General features: G+C 55.8%; 9 protein-coding genes across 9 annotated transcripts; 3 read left to right on the plus strand and 6 right to left on the minus strand.

The window, feature by feature from the left end:
* Positions 1-244: 244 nt before the first annotated feature.
* ATNIH1004_003960 (uncharacterized protein) lies at positions 245-1,270 on the minus strand (the record flags this gene model as incomplete). Its single annotated transcript, XM_033568632.1, has 2 exons — positions 245-1,045; positions 1,115-1,270. The coding sequence occupies 2 exons, from the start codon at positions 1,268-1,270 to the stop codon at positions 245-247; spliced, it is 957 nt and encodes a 318-aa protein (XP_033427438.1).
* A 431-nt stretch (positions 1,271-1,701) lies between these two features.
* ATNIH1004_003961 (Type I Polyketide synthases (Type I PKS)) lies at positions 1,702-8,742 on the plus strand (the record flags this gene model as incomplete). The annotated part of the gene is made up of 10 exons (XM_033568633.1): positions 1,702-2,045; positions 2,107-2,407; positions 2,479-5,166; positions 5,240-5,672; positions 5,762-5,952; positions 6,171-7,184; positions 7,648-7,800; positions 7,877-8,073; positions 8,137-8,258; positions 8,312-8,742. The coding sequence occupies 10 exons, from the start codon at positions 1,702-1,704 to the stop codon at positions 8,740-8,742; spliced, it is 5,874 nt and encodes a 1,957-aa protein (XP_033427439.1).
* A 383-nt stretch (positions 8,743-9,125) lies between these two features.
* Positions 9,126-10,921, plus strand: ATNIH1004_003962 (uncharacterized protein; the record flags this gene model as incomplete). Its single annotated transcript, XM_033568634.1, has 2 exons — positions 9,126-10,610; positions 10,673-10,921. 2 exons carry the CDS (start codon positions 9,126-9,128, stop codon positions 10,919-10,921), a joined length of 1,734 nt encoding a protein of 577 aa, XP_033427440.1.
* Positions 10,922-11,148: 227 nt separating this feature from the next.
* ATNIH1004_003963 (questin oxidase family protein) lies at positions 11,149-12,504 on the minus strand (the record flags this gene model as incomplete). The annotated part of the gene is made up of 1 exon (XM_033568635.1): positions 11,149-12,504. The coding sequence occupies one exon, from the start codon at positions 12,502-12,504 to the stop codon at positions 11,149-11,151; it is 1,356 nt and encodes a 451-aa protein (XP_033427441.1).
* Positions 12,505-12,804: 300 nt separating this feature from the next.
* ATNIH1004_003964 (NAD(P)-binding oxidoreductase) lies at positions 12,805-13,590 on the minus strand (the record flags this gene model as incomplete). Its single annotated transcript, XM_033568636.1, has 1 exon — positions 12,805-13,590. One exon carries the CDS (start codon positions 13,588-13,590, stop codon positions 12,805-12,807), a length of 786 nt encoding a protein of 261 aa, XP_033427442.1.
* Positions 13,591-14,049: 459 nt separating this feature from the next.
* ATNIH1004_003965 (glutathione S-transferase family protein) lies at positions 14,050-14,755 on the plus strand (the record flags this gene model as incomplete). Its single annotated transcript, XM_033568637.1, has 2 exons — positions 14,050-14,230; positions 14,310-14,755. The coding sequence occupies 2 exons, from the start codon at positions 14,050-14,052 to the stop codon at positions 14,753-14,755; spliced, it is 627 nt and encodes a 208-aa protein (XP_033427443.1).
* Positions 14,756-14,956: 201 nt separating this feature from the next.
* On the minus strand, positions 14,957-15,424 carry ATNIH1004_003966 (uncharacterized protein; the record flags this gene model as incomplete). The annotated part of the gene is made up of 1 exon (XM_033568638.1): positions 14,957-15,424. One exon carries the CDS (start codon positions 15,422-15,424, stop codon positions 14,957-14,959), a length of 468 nt encoding a protein of 155 aa, XP_033427444.1.
* A 46-nt stretch (positions 15,425-15,470) lies between these two features.
* Positions 15,471-16,688, minus strand: ATNIH1004_003967 (GMC family oxidoreductase; the record flags this gene model as incomplete). The annotated part of the gene is made up of 1 exon (XM_033568639.1): positions 15,471-16,688. The coding sequence occupies one exon, from the start codon at positions 16,686-16,688 to the stop codon at positions 15,471-15,473; it is 1,218 nt and encodes a 405-aa protein (XP_033427445.1).
* A 112-nt stretch (positions 16,689-16,800) lies between these two features.
* ATNIH1004_003968 (uncharacterized protein) lies at positions 16,801-17,877 on the minus strand (the record flags this gene model as incomplete). Its single annotated transcript, XM_033568640.1, has 2 exons — positions 16,801-17,503; positions 17,645-17,877. 2 exons carry the CDS (start codon positions 17,875-17,877, stop codon positions 16,801-16,803), a joined length of 936 nt encoding a protein of 311 aa, XP_033427446.1.
* Positions 17,878-18,128: the final 251 nt, after the last annotated feature.

Here is an 18,128-nt window from a genome sequence, read left to right on the forward strand (position 1 = left end):
TTACCGGGGTCTGAACAGTCAGTAGCTTCTGAATGCGCTGATCTGTGGTTGAGCAACCCTTTTGTCGTAAGCCTGAACTACGTATGGTACAGGGCACGTGCTATTACGAGCCCTACCTTTGTGGGCCCAGATCAGGAAGGAACATAGATAGGGTCGACGAAGAATAGAATCAAGCGAAGAAAGATAACTGTAGTATTGAAACCCCGAACATCTAGAGACTAGATACCGATTGCAAAAAGACAAGTCATGCCAAATCTCCAACACCAAACCACCTCTTCTCCCCGGACCTCATCTCGAACCCAACCCGGCCATCTTCGGCCAATTTTTGTAGCACTTCATCGATGAACGGCTCCAGGGCGAGGGTTCTCACATCCTCATCCAGCCCACTCCCATGCATCAAACCTACCAGCTGCTGCACCGTAACGCTGGCAGATTTTCCTTTCTTTCTCGCGCCTTGTTCTTTTTGAAGGTTTGCCAGGATCTGCAAGACCTGTCGCTCCCGTCTCGCCTTCTGCGCTAGCTCAGCAGCGATTTTCTCAGGGAGATTTGGGATGACTGCGCCATGAGCAGGATATCCAGTAGTGCAATTCTGTGACTGCATCGCCTGTAGTGTTGAGATATAAACCCCAAGCTCTTCGACAGCGCTGGTGCCGTGGCCTAGGATATTGTCTCCAGTAAACATGGCGTTTTCCTCCTCCAGAATAAAGCACATATGATCATGAGAATGACCGGGGCTGTGGACGGCGCGGAGAGTTGCGCCCTCGACGGAAAATACTTGCCCGTCCACTATGGGCTGCTGATCCTTGGAAGGCGAGTTCTTGTAGATCGCGGTGGAGAGCGATGGATACAGGCGGAGCAGATCAGGGACACCGCCAGTGTGGTCTCCGTGCCAATGGGTCAGGAGCACCTGGGAGAGCGAGATTGATGCCCCGGTGAGTGTCGACGAGATCAGGTCTGCCCATTCAGGGATGCCTTGCCCCGTGTCGATAATGAGCCGTGAGGGTCCTGTGCCAACGATGTATGTATTTGTTCCCTGCAGGGTAAACTAAGGATAGACATGGTCAGTAGCGGCGCCAGCCAATGGGACTCTTCGTTTCATATAGTCGAGGACTACCTTCCCGGCGTTCTGACCAAGCACTCGGAGGACCCGCGGGCTGATCTGCTCGATATCCTCCAACTGCGGCAGGCGTTGCAGCTGCGTGCAGAGATAGTCTTCAAATGCACACGCGTTGAGTGCCTTGTTGATCTGTTGATACCCACCTCGACTCATACTGGACAGCCGTGGAGAGAAATTTGGGCTGAGCGCTACCCTTGAGGGCCAGGGTGGAATAAAACTTTCGACTCGTTGTCAGGCAGGAGTCAGCCTGGAGCCGGGACGTTGCAACCGGATCGGAGTCTCTGACCTAGTCCGATATTTCCTATTCACCGAAGAAGGGGAGATACGGCCTATTGGGACTCTTCCATGTAGCTCGCCAAACGTGGCCCACGTGGCGACTTACCGGCCGTAAGCAGGCATGTCCAGCCTTGTTCTCATGCCGGCATACGGACGTGGGTTGCCCAAAAGAGGTAGATAAACTCCTTTTTTACCCTCCTGTGCATTTATGTCCCAGCCATTATCCTTTCCTTTGTATACCCGGTGGGCACTCTTGCGTGCGTGCCTTGAGATAGATAGCGGTACACACATACCCATATATCAAAGCAATGACGATCTATACTCCTGCATCTGATTCCCAGATCGAGGCGTCTAAAATGAAACTGGTCTACTTCAGCAATGAGTTTCCACATGATGACTTGCAGGATCTTCTCCGTCGGCTGTACAAGCATAGCAACTCTCGAAGCCACCCGATCCTGGCCCAGTTTATTGATGATGCCACCATCGCCATTCGTGAGGAGATTCGCCAGCTCCCAGCTTCACTGAAGAGATTGATGCCCCCACTGGACACGGTGCTGGACCTGGCGGATCACCCGGCACTACGAAAGGGTCCGCTTGGTGGATCCATCGATGGAGTATTGCTCTGCATGTTGGAATTGGGGACTTTGATCCGGTGCGTATTACTCCTGAGCGGGGATCCGTTGCGCCCCAGGCTTTCTAACTCCCGGCAATAGATACTACGAGATCTCCTCGGGTGGGTACGATCTCCCATTGGGAAACACATATCTTGCCGGGCTGGGCATTGGTCTCCTGGCCACTGCGGCGGTCTCTCTCTCCCAAGTCCTTACAGACCTCCCCATAGCGGGTGCAGAGGTCGTGCGTGTTGCCTTCCGCCTGGGGGTTGTGGTTGACGAGATCTCCCAGAACCTGGAGCAGCGAGATCCCAACAGCTCCCCAGAAACGTGGGCGTCCGTTGTTACGGGTGTTGCCGTGGAAGATGTCCAGGCTGAATTGGATTCGATTCACAAAACAGAAGTGAGTTGGGGACCAAAGCGCTCGAGAGAACGAACCTTCAGATTTCGATTTGCTGATACAACATACAACAGAATACCCCCCGTGCCAGCCAGGTCTTCATCAGCGCCTTGAGCCAAACATCCGTGACCGTCAGCGGGCCCCCGTCGCGACTCAAGCGTATCTTTCGGCTGTCCGAGTTCTTCCGCGGCCGCAAAATTGTCAGCCTTCCTGTATACGGGGGACTGTGTCATGCAGAGCACATCTACAACGAGAAACATGTGGATGAAGTCATCAGCACCCAATCCATGCGTCAATTGAATGAACGGCTGGTACCGGGCATACCGATCTTCTCTACATCCACCGGGCGTCCCTATGTCGTGGGATCGGCACGAGAGCTGTTCAAGCAGATAATCATCGAGATCATGACGCAGAAGATCGAGTGGGACCGGGTCGTTCAGGGAGTAATAGAATGCGCCCAAAGTCTCAGTGCGCCCGAGTGTCAGATATTCGTCTTCCGCCTCTCGCTCCCTATTCACGACCTTCTCAGCACATCCGCCGCCGTCATACCGGACACGGCGATGGCCACGGAGGAGCTGATTCCATGGGTGAGCAAGACCGGAATCGGCTCAACGGCTGCCCGCGGGACCAAGCAGTCTAAGCTTGCCATCGTTGGCATGTCCTGCCGCATGCCCGCTGGCGCCACCGACACGGAGAAGTTCTGGCAGCTTCTAGAACAGGGCCTTGACGTGCACCGGAAGATCCCAGCCGATCGCTTCGACGTCGACTCGCACTATGACCCGACTGGCAAACGGGTGAATACCAGCATGACACCCTATGGCTGCTTCATCGAGGAGCCGGGGCTCTTTGACGCGCCCTTCTTTAACATGTCGCCGCGCGAGGCCCAGCAAACCGATCCGATGCAGCGCCTTGCGTTGGTGACGGCGTATGAAGCCCTCGAAAGAGCTGGGTATGTGGCCAACCGCACGGCCTCTACCAACCTGCATCGCATTGGGACTTTCTACGGTCAGGCTAGTGACGACTATCGCGAAGTCAATACCGCCCAGGAGATCAGCACCTACTTCATCCCCGGCGGATGTCGTGCGTTCGGGCCCGGCCGCATCAATTATTTCTTCAAGTTCTCCGGACCCAGCTTCAGCTGTGATACTGCCTGCTCGTCCAGCCTGGCCACTATCCAGGCCGCATGCACGTCGCTCTGGAATGGAGATACGGATATGGTGGTTGCCGGCGGGATGAACGTCCTGACCAACTCCGATGCCTTTGCGGGTCTCAGCAACGGCCACTTCCTATCCAAGACTCCGAATGCCTGTAAGACCTGGGACTGTGAAGCAGATGGATACTGCCGTGCCGACGGGGTGGCTTCCATTGTGCTGAAACGCTTCGACGACGCTGTGGGCGATAATGATAATATCCTCGGGGTGATCTTGGGGACCGCAACGAATCACTCGGCGGAAGCGGTCTCTATCACACATCCCCATGCCGGAGCGCAATCCTACCTGTACCAACAGGTTCTCCGCTCCGCGGGCGTGGACCCGCTGGACGTCAGCTACGTGGAGATGCACGGTACCGGGACGCAGGCGGGCGATGCGGTGGAGATCAAGTCTATCACCGATGTCTTTGCCCCGAACAGCACCAAGCGCCGCACGGCCAAGCAGCCGCTGCATATTGGAGCCGTCAAAGCGAATGTCGGCCACGGAGAGGCGGTCGCCGGTGTGACTGCGCTGCTGAAGGTCCTTCTGATGTACCAGAACAACGCCATCCCGCCACATATCGGCATTAAGAATAGCCTGAACCCGACTTTCCCGAAGGACCTCGACCGGCGCAATGTGCACATTCCGTTTGAGAAGACGGCATGGCCGCGTCTGGAGGCCAAGTCTCGGTATGCAGTTGTCAATAACTTCAGCGCCGCTGGGGGGAATACCACGTTGGTCCTGGAAGATGCGCCCCAGCGAGAAACCCCCGTCACGACGGACCCACGGCGGACCCATGCTGTGCTTGTCTCGGCCAAGAGCAAAATATCCCTCAAGGGCAATCTGGAACGGCTCCTGGCGTATCTGGATGCCCATCCGGAAGTCTCGCTGGCTGACCTCTCCTATACCACGACGGCGCGGCGGTACCATCATAACCACCGCGTGGCCATTGCCATCTCTGACGTTACGCAGGCCCGGAAGAAGCTGGGCAGTTCTCTTGAGTCGGTGGACTCGCACAAGCCCATCCCTGCTACGGGTCCCCCACCGGTGGCATTCGCCTTTACCGGCCAAGGTGCATCCCATAAATCCATGAACCTGGAGCTATTTCACCAGGCCCCCGTCTTCAGATCCCAGATCTTGTACCTCGACTCCCTTGCCCAGAGACAAGGCTTCCCGTCCTTTGTTCCGGCCATCGATGGGAGCTTCCACAAGGACCATGCACACTCACCTGTGGTCACCCAAATGGCGCTGGTGGCATTGGAGATGGCCCTGGCTCGCTACTGGGACTCTCTGGGCGTCAGGCCCAGTGTGGTGGTTGGTCACAGCTTGGGCGAGTATGCTGCGCTCTACGTGGCCGGAGTTCTGTCGGCCAGTGATGCACTCGCGCTGGTCGGTTACCGGGCGAAGCTTCTGGAGCAGAAGTGCCAGGCCGGCAGTCATCAAATGGTGGCAGTGAGGGCGTCGCTGCCCGAAATTGAGCAATCTGCCGGTGGCCTTGCCTTCGAGGTAGCCTGCATCAACGGGCCCAAGGAAACTGTCCTGAGTGGCTCCCGGGCTGAGATGGATGCCATTGTTCCCCCCGCTGGAAGCCATGGGCTACCGTTGCTACCGCCTGGACGTGGCCTTTGCCTTCCATTCGGCCCAGACGGACCTCATCCTCGACGACTTCGAGTCGCTGGCACAAAGCGGAATCCTCTTCCAGCCGCCCCGGCTCCCGGTCATCTCGCCTTTACTAGGCAAGGTCATCTTTGCTGACAAGACCGTGAACGCTCAGTATGTCCGCCGAGCGACACGGGAGACGGTCAATTTCCTGGCAGCACTCCAAGCGGCCCAAAGGATTTCGACCGTCGACGAGGAGACAGTCTGGGTCGAACTTGGACCACATCCTGTCTGCACCGGCTTCGTCAAGGCGACCATCCCCACTCTGAACGCAGCCGTCCCTTCGTTGAATCGGACCGAGGACAACTGGACCACCCTGGCTCAGAGTCTGACAAGTCTTCACAGCGCAGGGGTGCCTTTGGACTGGAATGAGTTCCACCGACCGTTCGAACCGCCTTACGTCTCTTGGATCTGCCCACGTATGCGTGGAATGACAAGAACTATTGGATTATGTACAATGGTGACTGGGCGTTGACCAAGGGCAATACCTTCTATGACGCCGAGAAAGCGGCCAAGGCGGGTCTGGCCCCGTCGACGGGGGTGCAGTCCAATCTGCAGACATCGACAGTGCAGCGGATTATCGAGGAGAGTTTCCGCAAACCGGCTGGAAAGGTGGTGATGCAGTCGGATCTCATGCAACCGGAATTCCTCGCCGCGGCTAACGGGCACCGGATGAATAACTGTGGCGTGGTCACATCAGTGAGTCCACCCTTTGTTTCCTACTACTTCTACTCTGCGTCCTGCGTACAGATGTACTAACCACGCAATTAGTCAATTCATGCAGACATTGCCTATACCTTAGGAAAATACCTGTATCAGAATCTCGTTCCGGGGGGGCCAACGCGGTGCATATGAACATCGCCAACTTCCACGTCGTCAAAGGGCTCGTGGCGCAGCAGGATACTGGCCGACCACAGTGCATCCGGGTTTCGGTGGAGACCGGTGACATCTCCTCCGGCCAGGCCAGTTTGTTCTGGCGCAACGTCCTGGCCAACGGGGACATTGAGGAACCGTTTGCCAGTGCAGAGATCCAGTACGGAGATGCCGCCGCCTGGCTGGAGTCATGGATCCCACAGAAGCATCTCGTGCAAGGGAGAATCGACGCCCTCGAGCGCCTGGCGGACGAAGGTATCGCCAACCGATTCTCCCACCGCATGGCATATCTGCTATTTGCCAACAACTTGGTGGATTATGCCGACAAGTACCGTGGCATGCAGTCCGTCATTCTCCACGAGCTCGAGGCCACGGCCGCGGTGACCCTGACGACCCAAAAAGGCGGCGTGTGGACTGTCCCACCGTATTTCATCGACAGCGTGGCTCACCTGGCGGGATTTGTGATGAACGTCTCGGACGCCATCGATACCAAGGCTAACTATTGCGTCACCCCCGGCTGGCGCAGCATGCGTTTTGCCCGGCCGCTTGTCGCCGGGGCGCAGTATCGCTCCTATGTCAAGATGATCCCAACCGCGGCCGACGCCACGGTGTATCTGGGTGATGTTTATATCCTCCACGACGCGGAGATTATTGGCTTGGTCCAGGGCATCCAGTTCCGTCGGTATCCCCGCATCCTACTCAACCGCTTCTTCTCCCCCCCAGATCTTGACAGTCCCCCTGCTGCTGCCGCAGTTGCTGCTCCCGCTGCATTGGCCCCGAAGCCCACTCCTGCAGCTCTGCCGGTGACTTCGTCACCGTTGCCAGCACCCAAAGCGGCTGCTCCAGCACCAGCCCCAGAGCCGGGCCAGGCTCCAGCTCCTACGGCTGCAGGGGAGTCTTCGGACAGTGTCGCAGCAAAGGCCATTGCACTGATCGCCAAGGAAGCGGCTCTGGAACACTCCGACCTCACGGACGATGCCTCCTTTGCGTCCCTTGGTGTAGACAGCCTGATGAGCCTGGTTATTTCCGAGAAGTTTCGGGAGGAGCTTGGGGTGTCTGTGAGTGGCAGTCTATTCTTGGAATATCCGACAATAGGCGATTTACGGGCATGGCTCCTCGAATACTATAACTAGAATTAGATTGCTCCGAGTCTCGTGATTTTCTTTTCTACGGCGTTTGTACCCTCGCGTATGTTCTACAATTTAGCTGCTTCCAGCTTTTTATTTTATTTTGTTTCTCTCCATCAAGGAACTCACTGAGGACTCATCCTCAGCCATGCGTGGAAAAATCGTATTGTAGAGTATAAACTCCCGATGGTTGACACTAAAGATCACCTTTGGTCTTCGCTCTCCGGTGTTAAGCATGTCCTCGGTCTGCTTTCCGGGCTGAATGCCCGACAATTTATAAATACATCGCAGGATGCATACATAGGTACCAGACAATAGTGCTGGTAACGATCACACATTTATTCACCCGTATTTGATGCTTCAGGGAGGCAGAACTACAATGACAATTTTCAAGTCTTCTGAGGGAATGGCTGGCTCTTCCGATAAGCTCCTCTGCCTCACCATCTGCGGCTACCGCAAGCCCGGTATGAGCGAGGAGGACTACAAGCACCATATGACTAAAATCTCTGCTCCCATGACCCAGGACCTGATGGTGAAATATGGAGTGGTGCGATGGACGCAGGGATGGCCTTCCCCTCTCGTCGCGCGAACCAGCCCGGGGACCGTTGCTGACATTCCTACAGATCCATAACCCGCATGCCACGCGGGCGCTGATGGGCCAGCTCTTCGACTCGCAGATGGCCAATATCGCTGACTTTGACTGCTTCAGCCAGGTAGTTTTTCGCCGCCTGGAGGATTACAAGCGGATGAAGCAGGACCCGTGGTATCAGCAGCATTTACTGGGGGATCATGAGCAATTCGCCGATACCAAAAGAAGCATGTGCGTCTCCCCTGACCCTTGACGTTCGGTTCTTCCAATCTGACTGGGAAATTGTTGATGCAGGATGACCATTGGATGGATCTCTCAGTTTGTTGACCATGGCGTGGTGGTGGATGGAATCGAGGCCTCATCGTCGAGGAAGGATTTTCAGGCTACGGCCGTTCTGACGGGCATGTTTCTTTCCGGTAAGATGATTGATGCTTGTGCACAATTAATTCGCTCTCACACGAACCGTCAGGTGCAATGACGAGCCTATCTCTGATGGCTGTCCCTGTCTTCCTGGACACCACGACTGTCCCGGGGCAGCTCTTCCACCAGTGGGTCCGTCTGTATCACTATGGGCATCAGGTCCTCCCAACTCTAGCAGTGGTCACCTTTTCCCTGTACGGCTATTCGGCCTGGCGCCGACGAAAGGCGAAGAAGTCGTGGGGTGCGCTGGTCCTGGCGGGTCTCACCACTGTCGCCATGCTTCCTTTCACCTGGTTGGTGATGGTCCCTACGAATAATATACTCTTTGCACTGGAGGCGAGTAGCCGAGCTTCTGGGGCGGTGGCGACGATGGAGGAAGCAAGGGCACTGGTGACGAAATGGTGTTGGATGCATCTGGCAAGGAGCCTTTTCCCTTTGGCTGGGGCGGTGATTGGAATGGTGCAGATCCTGGTCGCTTAGTTTTCGTCGGGGTTGAATTGGCAGGACGGATCTGACAAGAGTCAAGAATGGTCCGAACCCCGATGGCGATACGGAACAGTGGATTACAAGCGTCTTTGTAGCACTAAGTTCTATTCGGAGTCAATGCTAGTGGATCAATGCGGTATGCTGTTATAGCCCGAAGGGAACCCTAAATGGAGGGACAATATGCAGTAAACATACACAGGAGCCCATCTTTCCGTAGAAAAAATAAATCAGGATCGACCGACATCATACTATCTGACATGAAGCTTTTTATCATCAGACTACTATACCAACTCCTCCACCGAATCCGATTTCTTCTTCCGTCCAACCTTGTTCGGAGGAGAACCGGCATTCACCATGTCCACGACACTGTATCGGAAATGGATGGTGGTCCCCTGGAGAACAAAACGTCGGTCTTTGCGCACATAGAACAAGGCCTGCAAAACAATCCCCATGGAGCCGCTGTTGTATGCATGCACCAGTCTGCAGATCACCTGGGCCATCTTGTCCCCGCAGACGAAGAGGCAGAGGTTGGACCGCATCGAGCGGACTGTCTGTCATGGACGTATACACAGTTACATGGCGCCGCTCACAAGCTGGTCGCTGGTATGACGGCAAACAACGTGGAGGCCGAGTCCACTATGCTGGTTCTAATCCCCAATGGCGTGGAGTATGCCCTGCTTCTCTGGGCCTGTGAACTTCTGCGCCTAACATTCGTCTCGGTGGACCCCGCACTGCTCCAGGAATCCAGCCGGGAGTACCTGAAGGCAACCCTGGGTGCCGTCGCACCATCCCTGGTTGTTGTACATGATCCGTTAGGGAGCAATGCCGTGGACGCTGCCCTGGGACAACTGCCCCGTCTTGCAAAGCCGCTCCTCCGCATTGCTCTCGATAGCTCCCTGCCGGGCTGGATCAGTCTGGTCGATCTAGCTCTCAACGCTTCAACAAGAACACCGTCCTTACCGGAGCAGCGTCTGCTGGAAGAAGCGGCGCGGAACGACAATCCGGATCGCATCCACTCAATCATGTTCACGTCCGGCACGTCCGGTCGCCCCAAGGGTTGCCCTCAGCCAGTCCGAGGCATGACACACGTCCTACACTCGCAGGCGTGGCTGATCAATCAGGAGAATTGCTCCATACGTGCTCTACAGCAGGCGCACAACTCTCGAGGAATTGCACCGGCGCAGACGCTACAGACCTGGCGCGAAGGCGGCGCCGTCGTCCTGTCCAGCGACGGAGGATTTTCCGTGGACGACATGGCGACAGCCATCTCACACTACCGGGTCACGTTCATTGTCCTGACGCCGGCCATGGTGCATGGCATGGCACATCGGCTGTCCGTCTCTCCCTTCCCCGTTGACTGCGTCCAGACTGTCCAGATAGGAGGCGATGCAGTGACGAAGGATAGTCTGAGTAGGTGCGCTGCCCTCTTTCCGATGGCTCGGATATGTGTCAACCACGGCATGACAGAAGGCGGGGGTGCCTTCACCTGGCAGCCCTTTCTGAATACCCCTCTGGAACAGATCCCCTTCTTTGGTGAAACCTGTCCGGTCGGAATAGTAGCCCCGGGGGCGATTGTACGGATCTGGGACGCGGACAGAAGACAGGCGGTGCTCCGAGGCCAGTCTGGAGAGCTGCATGTTTGCTGCGGGAGTGTTATACCGGGCTATCTCCACGGAGTATCCGCATCTTCCTTTTATGAGGACACGAAAGGGAGGTGGTTCAATACCGGAGATATCGCCATGATGAACGCGGATGGACTGGTATTTATCTTAGGCCGACGCAAGGATATGATCACCTGTAATGGGGTGGCTATCATGCCCGCAGCTCTGGAGAGCTGCGTGGAAAAATTGACAGGACAGCAGGTGCGGTACACTCCATGATCCATTCCATGGTAATGCGAGAACGGTTTGCTAATTCTGTAAAGGCGTCCGTAGTCTCTGCACCACATCCGACGATGGGACAGGAACCTGTCGTTGTGGTTCGGGACTTCGACGGTGTTCTGGATAGGGAAGATATCCAGCGTCATGTAGAGCAGAGGTTTGGACGCGACTATGCTCGGGGGACAATTTTATCGTTGCAGGAGATTGGGCTGGACCAGTTTCCAGTGAACGCAACGCATAAGCTTGTTAAGCACGAGCTCGAGGCAGCAGTGCGAGCTCATCTGCGTGTCTAATATGGGATCTGATAGATCGTCTATTAAGCCCACTACTTGATGTTCATAGGGACCATCCCTAAAAGGGCTGAGAAACGTAGGATTATATGTAAATGATAACCTTGACCACCTGTCTCATATATGATACTTGTCCTTAGGTGCACAAATAAAATTGACAACAGGAGCTACTCCGGTTCAAGCTATAAGATATCATCAGAGATGTTAGTTACCCGTAGCTGACTGACGGATCAATCCTTCATGGATGGGACCTGAGCCCAGGCCTTGTCCATTCCCGTCATCACAACCCACTTAGCTGGCGCTGGCAAGCCCAAGGTCGTATCATACGCCATGCGCGCAATTTTCAGCCAGATGTCCCCTTGCACGGGGAAGGCCGCGGAGGCCCATGGTATTCCAACCAACGGTTCTGAAACCTCTTGGCCATGCTTCAACGCGCGCACAAACTTGGCAACATGTCCGTCGTCGTGTTGCTCATTGACCGCATGAAAGAGCTCGGCCCAGGTCATCTCACCACTGGGACTGCCGTGGTAGCTCTGCACAGGCGAAATGTCCAGGGTCGGCATGCCACACACCACATACCAGGCCAGGTCGAGTCGGCCCTTCCACTCGACCAAGCGGATCCTGTCGGTAGTGGTAATCCACGGTTGTCGGGCCAGGACACTGACGAGGAGGGCACTGGTCACGCAATGCATGAAGAAGAAGTCAATCTTGTGGGCACGGCCGGCACGCTGGGAGGCCCCTGCGAGGTAGGCACAAACACTGATCATCTCGGCTGTGCGGAGCTCAAGGGTCTGCTCGGTGACACGGAACTGTGCAGCCAGAGAGGTGATCTCCTCCCCGGCGGGGGCGACAAAGACGCACCTCTTCATCTTCATAGTGCCAATGAATCCCTCCGTCTGTGCCGCGCGTGCGAGGGCATCACTTTTGCGGGCATGGCCCAGCAGCTCCCAGAGGGGCGGTGACTCGGTGCTCTCTTCCAGCCGGTCCGCCTTCTTCTCCACGGTGTGAAAGAACCAGTCGGTATCAAAGGAATCGTGCGCAGCAGCTTGAGCCAGCGCCTCCGCGATAATACTCGGCTGTTCGAATTCAACCCCGAGGCCCAGGTGGATGATGGAGTGGTAAGCTCCATCATACATGAGAGGTAGGATCTTCTCGGCAATCCGGCTGCGACTGAATACGTACTGTTGCACGACGTCTTTCCAGCCTCTGGCGTCAATCTGATGTTCGAAGAAACGAAGGAAATTGGCGTACTGGTTGATCTGAGTGATCCGTTCCGCGAAATACGCCTCGTCCGCCAGTTTACGGATTACCTCCTCGTCGCGCAGCGGGATTGCCCTCTGGGTGGGCAAGTCGTCGTCGTAGGCCGTCTGCAGCTGGGCGGGCGAGGCCCCGAGCGCAAGCCGGGTCAGGAGGTTATGCACCAAGTGGTTGTGTCCGTTCATATCTCGGAAGAAGATGTGCAGCTCGTTGTGGTTCCGCTGAAGCAACTGGTTGGTGATTTCCACGGCTGCTGCTTCGGGAACATCCTCGCTGTGACAGATGCCGAGGTGGAGGTTGGATAGGTGAAGCTGCGAGGCGTTTGTCATGGTTGAGCTCAAGTTTGAATGGGTATGATCAATCTGTCTTTGCAACATACACATATGTGGAGAGAGAAATGGATATATAGATCTAATATAGTTCGGGTTTTGTAGAGACAATCTTCGGTCTCCGATATACATTCGTTCCCGATGCCTCAGCAATGCGCATCATACGTCCCACCAAATTATATTTGCCGTGTTTATTTACACATAATTTTTTTTTTTATTTTTGTTTTTATTTTGTCTGCATCTATTGGAGAATGCTGGATACTCCCACGTGAGCAAACTACCTGAACCCACGGCTTCAAATTAAGACGGACCCGTAGAGGGCAAATACGGATGCAGTGAAGGGAAAAAATGGCGCAACAGCCCAACCACAATACACAAGGGGGTGCCCCGGGGGAACTTGGCCTTGCCCCCGGTATTCACGACACTGACATTCTGGAAGTCATACCGACCATCGGGGTCATCGGCCGCCTCGATCATGGCCGCAGCGAGGTCGAGGTAGGAGATAAACGACTCCTGCGTGTCGAGACTCAGCTGATGTCCTCGCTGTCGGTCGACCGAGAGCCCGCCCGGTTTGATGAAGATGGTGGACACCCAGTCAGACTGCTCGCGCAGGAGGCGCTCCGTAATTTTCAAGTCCTCATACACATGGGAAGCGGCCGATTTCATGATTGGTTTGAACCACGCCGGCATCTCGCGATTGAGATGCTCGTCAATCGTAGCGGACGAGAGGAGAACGAGCTTGGGCATTTGGATGGTCGCTTCCTCTTCCTGAATCTTTCGCAGCGCGGCGAGCACCGTCTGCGCCGAGTCCTGGCTGAGTCGACAGCCGGGGATGTTGTCGTTGGTCGTGACAGTGAGAAAGACAGTGTGGGTGCCCCGGAGGCAACGGACCATGAGATCGACATCATGAACCCCGCCGTCAAAGACATGCACGCGCTTGTTGTCTGCCACTTCGGGAAGAAGGCGAAGCAGTTTGGCCTTGTTGCGGCAGTATGCGTGGATTGTCCCCTGGGGCGTTTGAAGGATGTTCTGGATTAGCGCAGTCCCGGTATTTCCGGTCGCCCCGAGGACAGCGTAGATAGCCATGACGATGTCGATCGGGATGTACAAGCCCCTGAGTAGAATGGAGGGGAATATGAAGGTGCTTTCGTGAGGATATTGCCTCCATGGGAGGATTATATGTCGGGGGCGGATGAGTCCCCGAATGAGGCCGAGGGTCGGACATGTCAATTACACTCAAGAACGGACAGAACGTCGGGGCCCGACTCAGATGGTGCTTCTTCTAAGACGGACAAAAAATCCCCGGAGCATATGAAAACGTCGAACCGTTGCGACTTAAACCCAGGCCTTTATTCAAACCGTCACAATAGGACCTTTGATGCACATCACCGCTACACCATCGAAAGTCAGGATGTCGTTCGGTACTCTCTATACCCACAGCGTTAGAACCCTTGTCTCGTCATTTTCCAACAGAATGAAAAAAGAAAAAAAGAAAAATAAAGAAACAAGACACTAACATCGTCCCACCAGCCCAATCCTAGGTCGATGGCCATCTTAGCCCTGGCTAAAAAACACGGTCTAGAATTAAGCATTGTCTACGCCGAGAGAGAGAACAGCCCGGAAGGCTATCAGGAACTCCTACAGGTGAACCCGTTGGGCCAGGTGCCAACGTTCGTGGGAGCTGATGGGTACGTGCTGACCGAGTGCATCCCCATCACGCTTTACGGTATGTCTGTGATGAAACTCCGTTTTTGCTTCTTATTAGGCATCATCTCTGTTGACCAGAGACTTGGCTCCTGCTATAGTGGCTTCTCAGAGTGACACGACCACTTTGCTGGGTTCCACTCGTCGCGACTACTACGATATCCTGCGCTGGATGTCATTCGCTAACGGAGACCTTCTGCCCGCGATCGGGGGTTGTCTGTTACCACTCATCGGACGTCGCCAGATTATCCGCCAGGACCATGATGACAGTGTGCGTGCTCTGAAAGCCCGATGTGGTCGACTGGAGGAGCATCTGCGAGGAGGGAAGGCATTCCTCGTTGGCCACCAGATGACGGTGGCGGATGTGTTCGTCACCGGGTTGCTCAGCGGTGCGTTTCTCGCATGGCATCAAGTGATGGAAAGTCAGTACCCGGAGACCAGTAGGTGGTTCTATTCAATTTACAATTCCCCAATGATTCGGGAAGTGGCCGGTGAATTACCCCAGCACAATCTTCCCTTTCCTGTCATCAAGGAGGCTGTATGCTAGTATTTGCCACATATATAACCCAGGGCTATGAATAGCATTTCTGGAATCTATAAAAAAGTTCTATAGATCTAGCAATACGAGATAGATGGCCCTATATTCCATGACGTGACCATTACCCCAGCTCTCTTGGACTTCAGACTGCATCGGCCAAATCGGTTTCCGTTCCAGCTGCCCATGCAGCTATATCGATCCGCAACAGACTCACCGATGCGCAAGACTGTCTGCCCGGATAATATCCAAGGCTGCACGATGTGCCACTGCGTATGAAGGCGCCTGGGTCATGCATGTCGGAGGTCGAGGCATCGCGGCAGAGCCCACCACACGTATCCCCTTCAGTCCTTTCACCCTCCAGTCGCGATCGAGGACCGTCCCCAGGGCCACGGTCCCCAGCGCATGATGGAACGACTGCGCACCCTGTTGGATGGCCGCCCAGATATCCAAATCCAATGTAACATTCTTTCCCGGGAACAACTCCTCTCCGAGGAATGGACTTAGGGCGTCGGAATGCATGATCTCCCGCAGCTGCTTGTATCCATACTGGATGGCCGCCTTATCCCCCGCAGATCCGTAGTAGTTGGAGCGGATCAGCGGTGCGTCGCGATAGTCCGACGTGTTGAGCGTGACGTATCCTGTGGCCTCGGGTTGCACCACCGCGACAAAGGCGGCCATGATGCTGACGTTGGGTGACGACGGCAGGAACGGCGTGCTAGCGTATTCATAGATCACATGGGGTCGGTCCCCGGGGCAATTGAAGATAATGCGAGCTGTTGACGGCCTCGAAGACCGCGTCCGGCAGCCGCAGGGCACCGTATACGTCGCCGTTGTTGCGTCCGAGAGGGCCCCCTCCATGCCGAGTATACTGAGCCTGCGCGATGGCTGCCCCGGTGGCATTCTCTGACCACTGCCAGGCAGTCTCAACGCTGGCGGCGGCCTGGAACTGCATCACGGAGTAGTGGTGGTCATAGAGGTTGCCTCCCACCTCCGGAATGTCGGCGACGAGGGGGATCTTCAACGCGGCGAGCTTCTCCTTGGGCCCGATGCCAGACAACATCAGCAGCTGCGGAGAGTTGATGGCGCCGGCCGCCACAATGACCTCGTCGGCTTGGATGGTCAAGGTCTGGTTCCTACGGTTGGTGTACACGACATTCTGAGCCGTCTGCCGGTGGAAGCCGATATGTTGCACCCAGGCGTCATGGATCAGTCGAAAATTGGGTCGACCTGCCATGCGATCGCCATATGCGTTGACAGCGTAGGACCGGGTGCGATTGGAGGCGCGAATGGTCTCGAGTCCCAGACTGACCCCGATCCCGGTGCCGGAGATCATGTCGATCTCGTCCAGGTGCAGCGTGTTCTTGAGCGCATTGGCAAAGGGCTCGTCGAACGACACGAGCTTCCGCGCGCGGGTGATCTCTAGAGGCCCGTCGCCAAACGCCTGCTGGTCCACCACTTGTGCATAATCAGAATCGGTCGGATCAGACCGGTAGTGGGCCGTCTTCTTGAAGTCCTCCAGAAGGGACCGCCATGCCAGTCCTTTATTTCCCGAGATCTCCGCCCATTCATCGAAGACCGATGCAGAGCCCCGACAGTATAGCATGCCATTGACACCGGAACCTCCCCCCAACATCCGACCCTGCCACAGATTCGGCGTCAGTCCCCCAAGGTTGGGCTCTGGCTGGGTATTGTACGGCCACATGTACTCCTGTGTATCGAAGAACTTCGCCGGAGTGGTGATCAGAGGATCCGTGCTGCCATCAGGGCCGGCTTCCAGCAGAGTCACCATCACCCGAGGGTTCTGCGTCAGCTTTTCCGCCGTCACATATCCCGCCGGCCCTGCACCGATGATGACATAGTGAACGCGCTGATTGTTGGCTGGGGTGGCGGAGACGATAGTGGCTACTGCTAGGAGGCCGGGGAGCAAGGACGAGATGAACATTGTCGGTTTGGGAGTGCGAGCTCCAGTCGGAAGTCGAGGGTTTGAGAGTTCTAGAAAATTAAGGCAATGGTTTGATTTCTCTTTGCTAGCCTACAAGCTCCAGCTGCGTCCGCTACCAGGGATAGACACCAGTATTATGCAATATCTGACCCGACTCGTGATCCCTCTCCCCTTCCAACACCGCCATCAAGGGCCGAACCGAGTCTTCCGCGGTCCTTGCCCCGTTTGCCGCCGTATTGTGAGGTCCGAGATTGCTCTGGGTAAACCCTGGGTCATAGAGAAATACCTTGATGCCTTGGGGCTCATACTCCGCGACCTGACAAGCTGTCACCATATGTAACGCCGCCTTGCTCGCACGGTACTGCACTTGCTGGACCTTATAGATTGGTGAGGAGGGGTCCAGCCGCCGTGCAATGGAACCCGCACCGCTAGTAATATTGATAATGCGCCGCGATGCGGCCGTGGAGCGCTGCAGGAGCGGTGCAAATACGCTCGTCACTACCGCAGGCCCGGTGGCATTCGTATCGAACGCATCCCGCATCTGGTCTCGCAGGCGCGGCAGGGTCATGGCCGAGACGGCGGCATTGTTGACCAGAACGTCGAGGTACCCGAAGGATTGCTCCACGCTCCGGACAGCGGACTCAATCACAGAGTCATCAGTCACGTCGATGTGGAGCATCTCCACGGACCCCGGGAGGCCTCGCGAGCGCAGGGCTTGCACGGCCGCATGGCCTTTCTCATGAGACCGGGCGCCCAGGAGCACATGATAGGAGGCTTTGGCCATCAGCTGGGCGACCAGCTCAAAGCCGATGCCGCTAGTGGCTGTGGCAGCTGTCAGCCATGTGCCCGGTTTCAGCGAGCTTCCCTCTGGGAATGCGGGGGGTTACATTACCACCGGTGACAAGGACGAGATGGCGGGATGCGACCATCATGCTTGATGCAGACAACGAGCAAACCACAGGTGCAGAACACATCGGGATGTTTTGTGTGCGCTTATAAGTTCTCTGACGTCCGGTTTGACGTCAGCCGTGGGGGCTGACGTCGGGCCAATGAAGCCGGTCGAAGGCTGCCTCTTCGTATTAATCCCTGAACCCTCCAGCAACCTTTCCCACGCAGGATGGCTGCTGTCATCGTCGGACAGCGAAGAGGTGGTCGGACTCCGATGGCTGAAGTGAACTGCGAAGCGCATATTCCGGCGATAGGTTATCCCCGAGCGCCACACGCTGCTTGATTATGAATCAACCATTGTCTGCTGCGGTTGCATTCTGTAGGCCAATCAAGGGGAATCGTGTAAAACATGGCTGATGACAATTAATAGGTTATATATTGGTTGGCAGGAGAGCTCTCTCGTCGCATTGTGATCCCAATTCCAAGATTCCGACGGCACCCTGAACGGCTCTCGTGAACCAGAACCCAGTAGCCTATCCTATTTGGCAAGAA

This window comes from Aspergillus tanneri (genome assembly GCF_003426965.1).
Source record: "Aspergillus tanneri strain NIH1004 chromosome Unknown AapTan_3_pilon_pilon_pilon, whole genome shotgun sequence".
Lineage (NCBI taxonomy): Eukaryota > Fungi > Ascomycota > Eurotiomycetes > Eurotiales > Aspergillaceae > Aspergillus > Aspergillus tanneri.